Source organism: Zea mays, chromosome 9 (assembly GCF_902167145.1).
Source record: "Zea mays cultivar B73 chromosome 9, Zm-B73-REFERENCE-NAM-5.0, whole genome shotgun sequence".
NCBI classification, from domain to species: Eukaryota; Viridiplantae; Streptophyta; class Magnoliopsida; order Poales; family Poaceae; genus Zea; species Zea mays.
This window is the reverse complement of record NC_050104.1, coordinates 4,608,627-4,620,773: the sequence shown is the minus strand read 5'-3', so window position 1 is coordinate 4,620,773 and position 12,147 is coordinate 4,608,627. Positions and strand designations below refer to the sequence as shown.

The 12,147-nt window shown below is 40.8% G+C and overlaps 1 protein-coding gene across 1 annotated transcript; it reads right to left on the bottom strand.

The window, feature by feature from the left end:
• Positions 1-305: 305 nt before the first annotated feature.
• LOC103637819 (light-harvesting complex-like protein OHP1, chloroplastic) lies at positions 306-1,829 on the bottom strand. The gene is made up of 3 exons (XM_008660859.3): positions 1,569-1,829; positions 1,237-1,359; positions 306-1,155 (listed from the first exon to the last, which is right to left on the bottom strand). Exons 1-3 carry the CDS (start codon positions 1,668-1,670, stop codon positions 1,087-1,089), a joined length of 294 nt encoding a protein of 97 aa, XP_008659081.1. The 5' UTR covers positions 1,671-1,829; the 3' UTR covers positions 306-1,086.
• Positions 1,830-12,147: the final 10,318 nt, after the last annotated feature.

Sequence of the window (12,147 nt, the reverse complement as noted above, 5' to 3'; positions counted from 1 at the left end):
GCTAAAGGCTTTAGCGACCGACATCTTTTTAGCGACCGACTGTCCGTTGCTAATATGATATATTTAGCGACCAACCGTGGGTTGTTGTACTATAGATTTAGCAACCAACCGTAAGTCGTCATTCTATACATTTAGCAACCAACAGAAAGTCGCCCTTTTTACAGTTGTTATTAATAATAATATACATTTAATTAAGCACCACAAATCACAGATTTTTATACACAAATCATAAAGACATACACAGTTAATCAGTATACCACAGTCATAGATTTATCACACAAACACAAAAGCACCACAATTATATATTCACAAAAGCATCACAATTATAATATCATTCACAACTAGATCATTTACAGATTGTTAGCTAGATCATTCACAAAAGCTCCAGAGATGATCAGTCACAAAAGCACCACAGCGACATCACTCCAGCTTGAAGCAGTTCAAAAGCCCACAACTACATCACTAATGTTTTATATCACTCCAGCTATTGTTCAAAAGCCCACAACTACATCACTAATTTTCATGGTGTCTCATGTTTTATCTTCTCCCGCAGACATCCATCAGCAGCATTGCGGCAGTTATACAAGGGAGTATCAGCAAAGCATTAAGGGTACTCATGAGAATTGATGTTGAATGAGGAGAAAGTCCAATGTCTGAAAACAAACTAGCCACTCCAGACTGCTCAAATATTTCAGGAGCGCAACGGAGAAGACCACCTTCTCCCATTTTTGCATTGATCTTATCTGCAAGCATAGAAAAGAATCAATAAGAACCAACCATGGAAACAGATTTGCATTGGCAACAAGAGACACATGTATACTACCTTATAAACCAGTACTAATTTCACGGTGGCATCAATTATCTTTCTCTGTTTCACAAGGCACACGTTTTTGTTCACCAATTAACCCTGTCAAACGGCCAGCCACCAAGTCATTAACATAGTTGATGTTGTAACATCCGGATATCCAAGGACATGCATGATGAACATGCATATGTAGCCACCAAGTCAAAAAGCAAGTGAAACCCTCATGTTTTTCGGCCAGCATAATACACCAGCAAACGATAATGTCACTATTTGGTCACCCTTCAAAGAGGAAGGTCCAGACCCTTGCCCACCTCCACCCCAATCATCTGAAGAATCCCCTTGTTCAGCACCTAGAAATTAAGAAGCCGGTCCATCGAACATTGAGAACGGAACTCAAGTAGGAATAGAAGCAATGCCTCAAACGTCGTTACCAGCTCCACAATGAAGGTGCCGATGAGGCCGATCATGCAAGCCCTGGAGTTCCAAATCTCTGCGGTCTGGGTGAACCCCAAGAAGGGCTCGCTCAGCTTCGGCTGCACCCTGGGCGCTTCAACCTGAACGCACAGCAGAAAAAATGAACACCAGCTAACCCTCTCTTTGTTTTTTGGGCAGTTACCAGAAGCATTCCCCCCCCCCCCCCGTCCCGCACTGGCCGTGGCCGAGCGCCCAAGCCGCAGGGGCGAGCGGCCGCCGCCCGCCGGTGCCCGACTGTTGGACGCACGATGGCCGAACGGGGAGGCCCTGGTGGCTGACCGACCATCACCTGGAGACTGGAGTGTTGGCATTTGGCAACACGTGTTGGAGCTGGACGCCTGGCTGGCTGACGCTGGCCGGTGAACGAATGAATGGTCGGACGGGGCGTCATGGGGAGCGGGGCCTCAGCCGCAGCTGCCGCGGCGGCGGCGTAGGCCGTGGGGGCGAGGCGACGGCGCGTGCCCGTGGTGCGGGACCGCGGTGGAGAGAAGGAAGCGTAGGAAGAGGTAGAGGCGGCGGCGGCTGGGAGAGAAGCTAGGGAGCGCGCAGCTGCTAGGGTTAGGTAGATGGGCCCCTAGTGGGCCTTAGGGTTAGGAAGAGTTTTCTTTTTTTATTTATTTCGAAATGTATTTTTAAATTACTCAAAAAATCATAAAAGAAATTACCAAATAAATATTAAACATTTGAATAAATTATTACGAATGCAAATAAATAATAAACATTTGAAACGACTTTCAACTCGAATCTAATATCATATAAGCATAAAGAACACAGTTGCATACTATAGTCATGTGCATACATAAACAAACCATGAAATAAACATACAAGCAATATTAAAAAAATAAATTACCATGCAATTTAGCGATCAATGTTTACTTGTTTTAATTAATTTTTAGTCACTAACATCTACAGGTACGTTCAGGCTATAAGATTTGATAGTTATCCTTGCTCTATAGCGACCCACCGCTAGTCTCCGACAACATCTATAGCGACCAACCATAAGTTGTTAAATTTCTAAACTTTTAGCGACCAACCTACCGTTGCTACAAAAGGATTTAGCGACTGACCGTCGGTCCCTAATCTTTAGCAACCAACAGTTGGTACCTAATAAGGGTCGCTAAAGATCAACCGTCGTGTAGTGTTGGCACGGTGACCCTGTTGACATATGGCACAGGGGCCTAGTCAACCCGAAGCTTAAGCTCAGCGGGCTCAGTACTAGCATCTTGAGCTTCTCCCTCTTCTTCTCATCGGCTTTAACATAAAACCACTCATTTTTCCAACCGGTTGGCCACTTGGTGCGATAGCTAACCACCGGAGACTTCATATCTTTGTGGTAAGCGAAGTTGTAACAACCAAAATTCTTATGAAGACCATCTTCTCTGGCCTTCGTCTGATAATGAAGTTCGTGCACTCGGCAAAAAGCTTCGACATTTGGGTACATTCCTTGACTTCGGAGTGCCCAGATGTAGACGCTGAGCCTAACGATAGCGTTTGGAGTCAACTGATGAAGCTAGATTTCGTAATTTTCCAAAACTTCACCAATCATTTCGTTCAAAGGAAATCTCAATCCTGCTCTGAAGAAACTCCTGAAAACTACCACCTCATCATTTTCTAGTGTCGGAGTGGTTTCTTCCCCGGCGAAGCGAATTAGCTTCTTCTCAGCTTCTTCGAAGTAGCCTAGCTCTATCATCGTGGGCATATCAGCCTCAGGAATAGTATATTTTCCAAAGTCCAAGTGGCTGGGTTTGGCTGGCATGAGGGTGTTATAATCTTCCTCTTCTTCATCAACAACATCTTCTTCGATGTCACCATATTCAGCTTCGGTAGCAGATGCACCTTCGTCAGCAGCTCCCTCTGTCACAACCATTCCTGATTGTTTCATCACTTCAGAGGTTGGGGCAGTCTCTGTGGCTTCGGCCTCCTCTCCGTCACGGGTCACCCTAGCAGTTGAACAAACTCTAGCCATCAGGTGTTGAATTCTTTACAGTTCTTACGAATGTTGATGATTTTTATAGTTCTGACGAAGCTCCCTCTTATGACGAAGCTAGATCAAAATGATGCTTTGCTTGAGAATGCGATGAGAAAGCTTTGGCTATGGTTAAATTTTTCAGCAGCACAACAGTGCAATGGCAATGAATGTTGTGGTAACTTCACACCTACCCGTCTGTTTATATAGTGGTGCAGGTGTGAAGGTGAATTGTCAAGTCGCCCGTACCCGCTCAACAGTCACCCGCACCCACTGAACGGTGGACCACGGTGCGTGAGAGATGAATCACGAGATCGCGCGTACCCGCTACATGGTGGGGCCACCTCGTGCTCGGATTATTTTAATCGTTTCTCGGCAACGAGCTCAGGGAAGGTGTTTTTCGGACCTTCGGCATTCCGAAGCCTAGGACAATTTTTCACGGATCAAGCTCGTTATGAAAAATGATCTAGCACCACGATGGGGCTACTGTTAGGGGTCTGCTTCATAGCTGAAAGTCCTGTAAGAAGGAACACCTTCGGAAGATCAGCATAGAAATAACGCCGAAGCTACCTTCCAGGGAACTTCAGCATAACGACGTGCCTTAAGACGAAGGGTCGCACCGACTTAAAGATGAAAAGACAGATTGACCTATGATAGTTTGTGTCATTATTGTAATCAATTATAAAGGGTATAAATATAATTTCACACAGGCTGCGCCCTGTGCCTATAAATAGATGAACAGTACACCCGTACTGTTCACGCTGATTTGTACTCGCTCGTGCATCACACTTGTACTTTCTTCTTCCGTCAAGCCAAAGTACAAATGTAATTCTATATTATTTCTATTTATCCATAATAATATAATAAATTTGAATTAATAATGTGATATGATTATTCATGTTGTTTCTTATATTTAACATGCTTCATCTTTCATTAACGTATACAGCGATGATGAAGGTACGTCCTTCATGACCTTCGTCTGAAGATCATTATATCCTAAGGGAAAGAATGCTTCGAAGGACGAAGGACATTAACCTTTAACATTTTGTGTTGCCTTGTTCTTAATTCATAGCATTTGAGAACAAGTCACCAACAGTATGCTTATTCAAATTGAAGGCATCCTATTCAACATTGATGGAAAAGAACAAGTAAAGAATGGATGTTTTTAATGCAATAAGAAGGGACATTTCTAGGAAAATTTCCAAATAATCCTAGACCCAAAGACAACAAAAATAGGTGCAAAGGCCAAGCTCTCACATCAATCAAGACTTGGGATGATTCATAAAGTGATATGTGGTCGCAATCGCTCTTCATCATGCTCCTCTCACAAATGCCTTTTGGTATGAGGTAACATCAATGACTCATCCTTTAATGAGAATGTTAGTGATAGTGATAGTGAAAATTAAAGGCCTTTAGATAGGAAATTTCTCAAAGTTATTAAATCCTTTAAGGAAGTTTGCACCAAACAAAAAGCACAATTAAAAGAAATAAATCAAAATTAGTTAGCTCACAAAAGTCTTATTAGAATGTTCTAGAATAATATGAAACCTTTCCAAATTTAAATGTTGAGCAATCTAATAAGGTTCAATGATTAAAATCTAGTATAAACACTACTATCGATGAGCACCTAATGAGGAAGAATGAATAGATAAACAAAGTTAGCTAGCTCTCAACGTAGTTATGATAGTTTCTTAAACAAAATGAAAAATCCTTAACATTCATAATGGTGAGCCATCTAACAAGTTAGAAGCTATTGACAGTCCTCTAGAACCATAGACCATCCCCACAGATCAACACAAGTTTTTTGTACGCACTTTATCCTCACTCATGCGCACTAGAGAAAACTTCTCGGTCAGTCACCTATCCCAAAATTGCTTTGAGCCAATCACGCTTAACCTAGAGGTTCTTTCGAGTAGGCTTCTAGAAAAGAAGATGCACCTGGTTGCTATGAGTATTCTATCAATCCTATTAAGCCTTCGTCCAGGATATAACGCAATCCACCCCCTTAGAAAACTAATGTCCTCGTTGGTCAACCCCAAGCTAGGAACCCTCCTCTTGGCCACGTCTATGTGTCCAATGTCGTCATATGACATGACATGTGACCACTCTTGGCTCACATGCATCATGCACCATATGCTTGAACTCCTAGCCCACACTTGCCCGTGAAACCGTAAGGGTTGGCTCTAATAGTAGTACCCCCAACACACCTAAAACTGAAGTAATAAAAATTGAGAAAAAGTTGCCCCTACTTCTTGCATTAATTTAGTTGATGTAAACTCACCACCTTGCAAATAAGTTTATGTTAATAATGGCATTATAGAGACACACTCAAATAACATTGCAAGGGAGAATGAGTAACTCAAGAAAGTAGTAGCTCACTAATGACTTGACTAAGAAGAAATGCAAGACAAAGACAACCCAACCTCATTAAGAGAACACCACCAAGGTGTAGGAAACAGTGACGCTTAAGAGGGGGTGAATTAGGACTTCTAAAAACTATCTCTAAACTAGGCCACAATTAAATCACTAGAGCAAAACCTATGCAAATAAACAATCTAGAATGTGCAAACTAGGGTTTGTCTAAGTGTTGCTATCTCTACCGCAAAGCCTAAGTTTCAATCCTAAATAATCTAACTAGAAATGCGACATTGAAAGTTAAATACTTAATATAAATGCAGAAGGTAAAGAGCAAGGTAAAGATGCAAACTCTCGTGGATGACGTCAGTATTTTTACCGAGGTATCCAAAACCATGCAAGGTTCCGACTAATCCTCGTTGGTGCCCCGGCTAAGTAACTCAGTAGAGAGTTTTGGGCCTTCTCTACGCGCAAGTGGAGCTCCGCTTCCGGCTCCTCTCGGTCGCTCCTCGCCGTCTCCACTATCGAGCTTCCAGTCGAAACGTCGCGGGCCTCGTTCCCTTCGGTACACGGTGGCGGCCATGACACAAACTCAGTTGTCACGGTCTCGCAAGACTTTGTGGATGATCTATGATCCTAGAGGGCTACTAGGAGTAACTATCGCTAGTTCGTGAGTGGCTATGGTGTTACAAGGAGACTAACGCTGGTTCAAAAGTGGTTAGGGTGTTTCACGCTTATGCACACTAACACACCATTGTATCCCTTGATGCTTGTGCGCGCCATTGCAGAAACTCGATAGTGAAGATGGTGGGGAACATCCGAGAGAGGCCAAAACTAGAGCACCACTTGCACATAGAGAAGGCCTAGGGCTATCCACGGAGTTACCTGATCGGAAGCTTGGCCTTCGCGTGTGCATTCCCTTGCGTGGGGCTCCAACAGAGACTAGAGGAAAGCGTGTGCGCTTCTAGATACCTTGGTAAAAATATTGGTGCATCAGCAAGATTTTGAATCTCTATCGTATCTAAGCTTTCATATTTATTTTGTGTTATCTTGGTTATATGATTTATCTTCTTAATTTAGTTATAGCCTGGTGGATAGGTTTGAAACATAGATTGCTTAACTCCTTTACGCTATAGGAATAGCAACACTTAGTCAAGAGTGTAGTTGCACTTAAGATAGCTTGGTTTTTGCATTGGTTTCGACTAGAAAAAATAGAGGCCACAAATAGAGAAAGAAATTAGACCATCTAATTCATCCTCTATTAGACGTCCATGTTCCCAATATTATGCTTTACTTATTTATTGTCATAGATTTTAACATTTTTTCCATAAAGTTATATTACAGGCCCTCTTTGCTCGAAGGTCCTCAAAGCACTAACTCATCAATTATTTATAAACCTGCTTCAGGTCTAACAAGGTGAAATTCTGAATGATACCTTCGTCGAGGTATAACGTGCAACTAATCTGCCTGTAAGGATGAAGCAACAAGCTTCGGTTCAGCGCGGTGCACACGTGAAGGACAAACCGGTTAAGTCATATGAAGTCCTCAAAACTTGTCCAACAGGATAACAAAGAGAAAAGACAATAGCGCCCTTATCTTACCAAGTAGCAAGAATGTATTGATTTGAGGGTATGGTTGTAATTTTGTTGAAGTTGTATCCCACGACTATAAATAGAAGCGCAGTGAAATGCATTGGACATACTTTTTGGTTAGAGTAGATGTTAGACTGCATCGCTCAACCTACGAAGTTGTGTATTTCCTTCACCTTCGCGTTATTGACTATAAAACGAAGGTATATTTGTGATTATTTGCTATATTGAAAAGAATGGCACATGTTAATGCATTCAGATGAGTAATTCATTCTATCCTCTATGTGACATGCATTACTCTAGTTAATATCTTTTCATACTTTCTATCTTCTCCTTTAAATTAACCTTCAGAGAAGAGTTAATTAAGGGGGAAGCTTGTCATTTATTTATTTGTGTTGCCTTGTTTTCTATGTCTTTCGGGAATAAAAACGAGTGACCAACAGTTGATAAAAAAACTTAGATTACATGGTAACTTTAGAAATTGATTTATTTTAGGAGTAATAACTCCTTAGAGAATCTTCAATAGTTTTCAAATTTTAGTTGATAAATCAGAAGTGGCTAAAAAAAGTTGGAAGTGTATTTGTTTGGTTCTTCCAATAGTTTCCAAATTAGTAGTTTTCAAAATCTAGCTTATAGAAATATAGAAGATAATTTTGTAGCAAGGATACTAAACTATTTCTATATCACTATAACCAATTTTAGACCTTTTATCTCTTGTATATATTTTTTATTGAGAATCTTATGCTACTTATTATTTTTCCTTCTCCATGTCCTTGTACACTAGATTGCATAATGATATGCATGTGTATATTTTCATGTGATGGAGTGGTTTTCTCGGAATGCTGAAAGACTGTGAGTTGAGGTAGAGAGTTATGAAATAAAACCATCTTTTTAAGTTTACTAAAAAAAATAAGATTAAAAGTGTATTTTAGAAACTCTTCAAGATGCTATGAGCATTTCAATAAGCCAATGAGGACACACTCTCTCGCGCGGATGAAAACAGATACTTACTTGAATATAATTGTTGTCTTTTTTCTTGGTTTGTGAATAAACAGGATACAAAATCTGTTGTAAAAATTTATATTCTTGTTCTAAATATTGAGCATGTAAAGATCGATAGAAGATAAACATAAAATTTATCATATATATATATATATATATATATATATATATATATATATATATATATATATATATATATATTCTCAAATGATAGATATAAAATTCGGTTACAATTCGAATATAGACACGCATATATTTTTATTTTTTTGTTGTAGGAGGCAAATAATGTATGACACAATTTATGTAAAATTTTATTTTTATTGTTAATAATGTATTTGATAAGTTTGACACCAAACTTCATACACATCTACTTTAAATATTAAATTTGTGCTAACAGTTCAGATACTCACTCACCTTGATCCCTACTCTCCCCCTCTCCTCTATTTATGTAGCAAGATCATGGACCGTAGTGGTCTAAGATTTCGCTCATGGCAATTAAAGTCGTTGTGTTTGGTTTCGGAGTTAGATGGGATAGAGTGGATCCGCTCAAAGATTTTTGTGAGCCTAATAGTTTAATGTGAGCATATTTTTTCATTTTTTAAAACTAACCCGCTACATGAAACTAATCTAAACAACAACAAATTAAGACCAAATTGGCTCCGTTCCACCAAACTCCAAATTAAAGACTACCTAAGATAATCCTGTGAAATCCCACACACTCCTGCGCTCGTGCCTTGGTCCGCCCATCGATTTGATCATTGATCCCAACTGTCTCTTTCATGCCCGCACACGAACTCAGCGAGATCGAGAGGACCGTCGTCCGTCGTAGTACAGTACGGCTCCCCTACTCCTACAAATAAAAATCCTCCAGGCTAGCTCTAGCCTAGCCTACCACCGGGCAACGGCAGGCTGCACATATCGGATGTGAATATATGAAAAAAATACTTCAGGCCCGACGATCTGCGCTACGAGAGATGGAAGATTTTGTACGTGTGGGATAGATACTCTGAAAGTTAGTACACCGGCGGCGCAACGGTTGCGACGTGTGGTGAATTATGAACGGTACATATAATCAAAGCATCGCCATGCATGCTTTTTTGCGTATGAGACACAAACGAGCGAAATTAAATTAATAAAGAACGCATACATTTTCAGAACTTGTCCTTCCTTTAAATTAATAAAGAACGCATACATTTTCAGAACTTGTCCTTCCTTTTTCCAACTGCACATGCACGGACACGGCCGGCCGGACGTCTTCTGTACACGTCAGACATTTCGGCCTAATGGGGCAGAGACTGACGACTTGCGCTCTATAGGTCGTTTCATGAAGCTAATAAGAGCAACTCTAATAGTTATGTAAATTTTAGCTCTCTAAATCACAGATTTAAGAAGTTGTTAAATGACTTTTGGAGTAAAAAAATGTGAGTTCTCCAATAGTTCTCTAAATATAGGTTGTAATTTTGTTTTGTATTTATCCACATAAAAAATAAGCCACAAAAACTATATAATGCAGTCAACATTTTTGTTTAGGGGGTTGTTAAATAGTTGCCAAATGTAGAGAGAAAATAAGGTTAGATGACAAGTTGTTAAATTTAGAAAGTTCATTTAGAGAACTGTTGGAGAATAGTTTTCATGTTAATTACCTAAATTATTGATTTAGGAAGTCTTTTAGAGAACTACTGAATTTGCTCTAAGGCAACATTTATCTCACGGGTGATCCATCTCATGTAGTACATGTCACCTAAATTTAGCGTTGCAGATGTATGCTTCAAATTAGAGAAGTTTAGCTTACGGTTTAAAACAGATAAAATGATTAGCATATGCAACGGGTTATAGTGTCCTTTAAATCGTCTTGTAGGAATTAACAAATTCCGTCATTTGTGCATATATATATATATATATATATATATATATATATATATATATATATATATATATATATATATATATATATATATATATATATATATATATATATATATATATATATATATATATATATATATAGTATTTAGAGCCCTAGGCTCTCTCTAACTAATGGAAGCCCCGACCAGAAACCGACCAGGTGCGCGGACCGCGCCGTACCGACCAGTTGAGCAGGCTTTTTTGGCTCACTGTACCACCTACTTACGTCAATTATAACTACGTGTTATGCTCAATCTTGTTACGGTTTACACATTTTTTTGGTGTGCGCATGTTTCGTGGCATCCGGGCCCATGAAAAGATCGTGTCCCCGCAATCTGGGCAGCCGTACTAGTCCCCACATAAATATTGATATTACGATGTTTTATGCTTCCGTTTATGATACAGTAATCCACGTGTCGGTCCATGTGCCTTCGTGTTGATTTCGCCAGCAGTTTACGTGTATCGGGCCCACGAATCCAGCAATCGAGCACACATTTTTTCAGCTCACCTCACCCGTAACGCTCGCGGCGGCCGAACCCTAGCTCAATCGCCGCCGTCTGCTTCTTCTCCACCGCGCCCGCCGAACCCTAGATTAATCGCCGTCGTGAGCTTCTTCTCTACCGCGGCCGCGGAACACATAGAGATTCTCCCCCCGTCGTTCCACCGTCGTCGCATTCACCTTCTCCACCGCAGAGACCCGGAATCGCCTTCTCCGCCGCAGAGACGCCGTCGCCTTATTCTTCCTCACCGGGAAGGGACCCGGAATCGCGGAGGCGGTGGCGCCGCCCCTCGTTCTTCTCCACCGCAGAGACCGAGACCTCGATCTTCTCCACTGCGGCGGCCGAACGCCGAGTCCCCTACGCCGTCGCGAGCTCCGTCCCCAACGCCGAGTCCCCTACGCATTGACCGAGCCACGCGTCGCCTTGGGCTACTCCCCTGTAGAGGGGTCCCGAAATCGGCCGGCCTCCAGGCACATCCACACTCGGGTAAGTCCTCAACCTTTAACTCTTACATTTGCATATTTACACAATCTGAATCGTAAATCGGTTTCACCTTATTATTTTGCCAATTGCTTGATTTATCAAAAAACAATTCAGCATAAATTTATTGTTCAACGGATACACAAATTTATACTATTCAACGTCTCACACGTTTATGCAATTTACAATACTGCATTATGCTGCTTTGTTGACAAAATTATGATATATACATCAATATGTTATGCCATAAACATCTCGCTGTTCAATTAGGGTCAGCACGCACGAAATATCCAGAGTATACATTAATTGGACATCGCATATGAGTAGATTTTTTATTGATCCATTAAGTTTTTTATGTATATGTGTTGTTTGATTTGGCTCGAACATCATATATGAACAACGCAGCAGCGCGTCTCCCTATCCCTACCTCCAAACCCTTCCTAGTAGTGCTGCTGCATGATTTTTTGTGTAGTAATGGAATGCATGGTCATGAACTGAATTGACTTGCGCTTATCTTTTTATTGCTCCTTTACATTTTTTATGTATATGTGTTATTTGATTTGGCAGGAACATCATACATGAAGAACGTAGACCGACCTCCATCTAATCCAAAACGGATTATAATTCAGTCTACTCAAGAGTGCTTTAGTGTTGACATACCCCGTGTTCCGGCGGAATCTGTTAGACACGAAACAAGGCAGGCTGCTGATGAGGACGATGACTTTATGCCATTATCGAAGAACCATAACTTCGATGACAGTCCTCCAAAAGTCTTGAAGAAGATAGTTACAAAGCGGAGGAAAGTAGTGGACCCCCCCCCGACAGGTTAGAATTTATGGTCTATGGCAATATATCATTTTCTGCATGAAATCACGTTGTGTTGAGGTTTGAGTTAAACATTGAGTTGCGATTATGCAGATGTAAATGTTTACGATATTCATTGTATACATTTTTTCAGCAGAGGCTTAATGTGAGATGCAACCCCCAAGACGTATTAGTAAGCATCCAGATATTAAATGACAGACAACGCCAAGCTATTGCACGGAGGGGATTTTCTAGTATTCTTGATAT

Excerpts from the sequence above, each read along its gene's own strand:
- LOC103637819 (XM_008660859.3), bottom strand. The coding sequence starts at position 1,670 with ATGACGCCCCGTCCGACCATTCATTCGTTCACCGGCCAGCGTCAGCCA. Across the intron at positions 1,360-1,568 it reads GCCAACACTCCAGTCTCCAG|GTTGAAGCGCCCAGGGTGCA; the intron begins GTGATGGTCGGT and ends CTGTGCGTTCAG. Across the intron at positions 1,156-1,236 it reads GCACCTTCATTGTGGAGCTG|GTGCTGAACAAGGGGATTCT; the intron begins GTAACGACGTTT and ends CTTAATTTCTAG.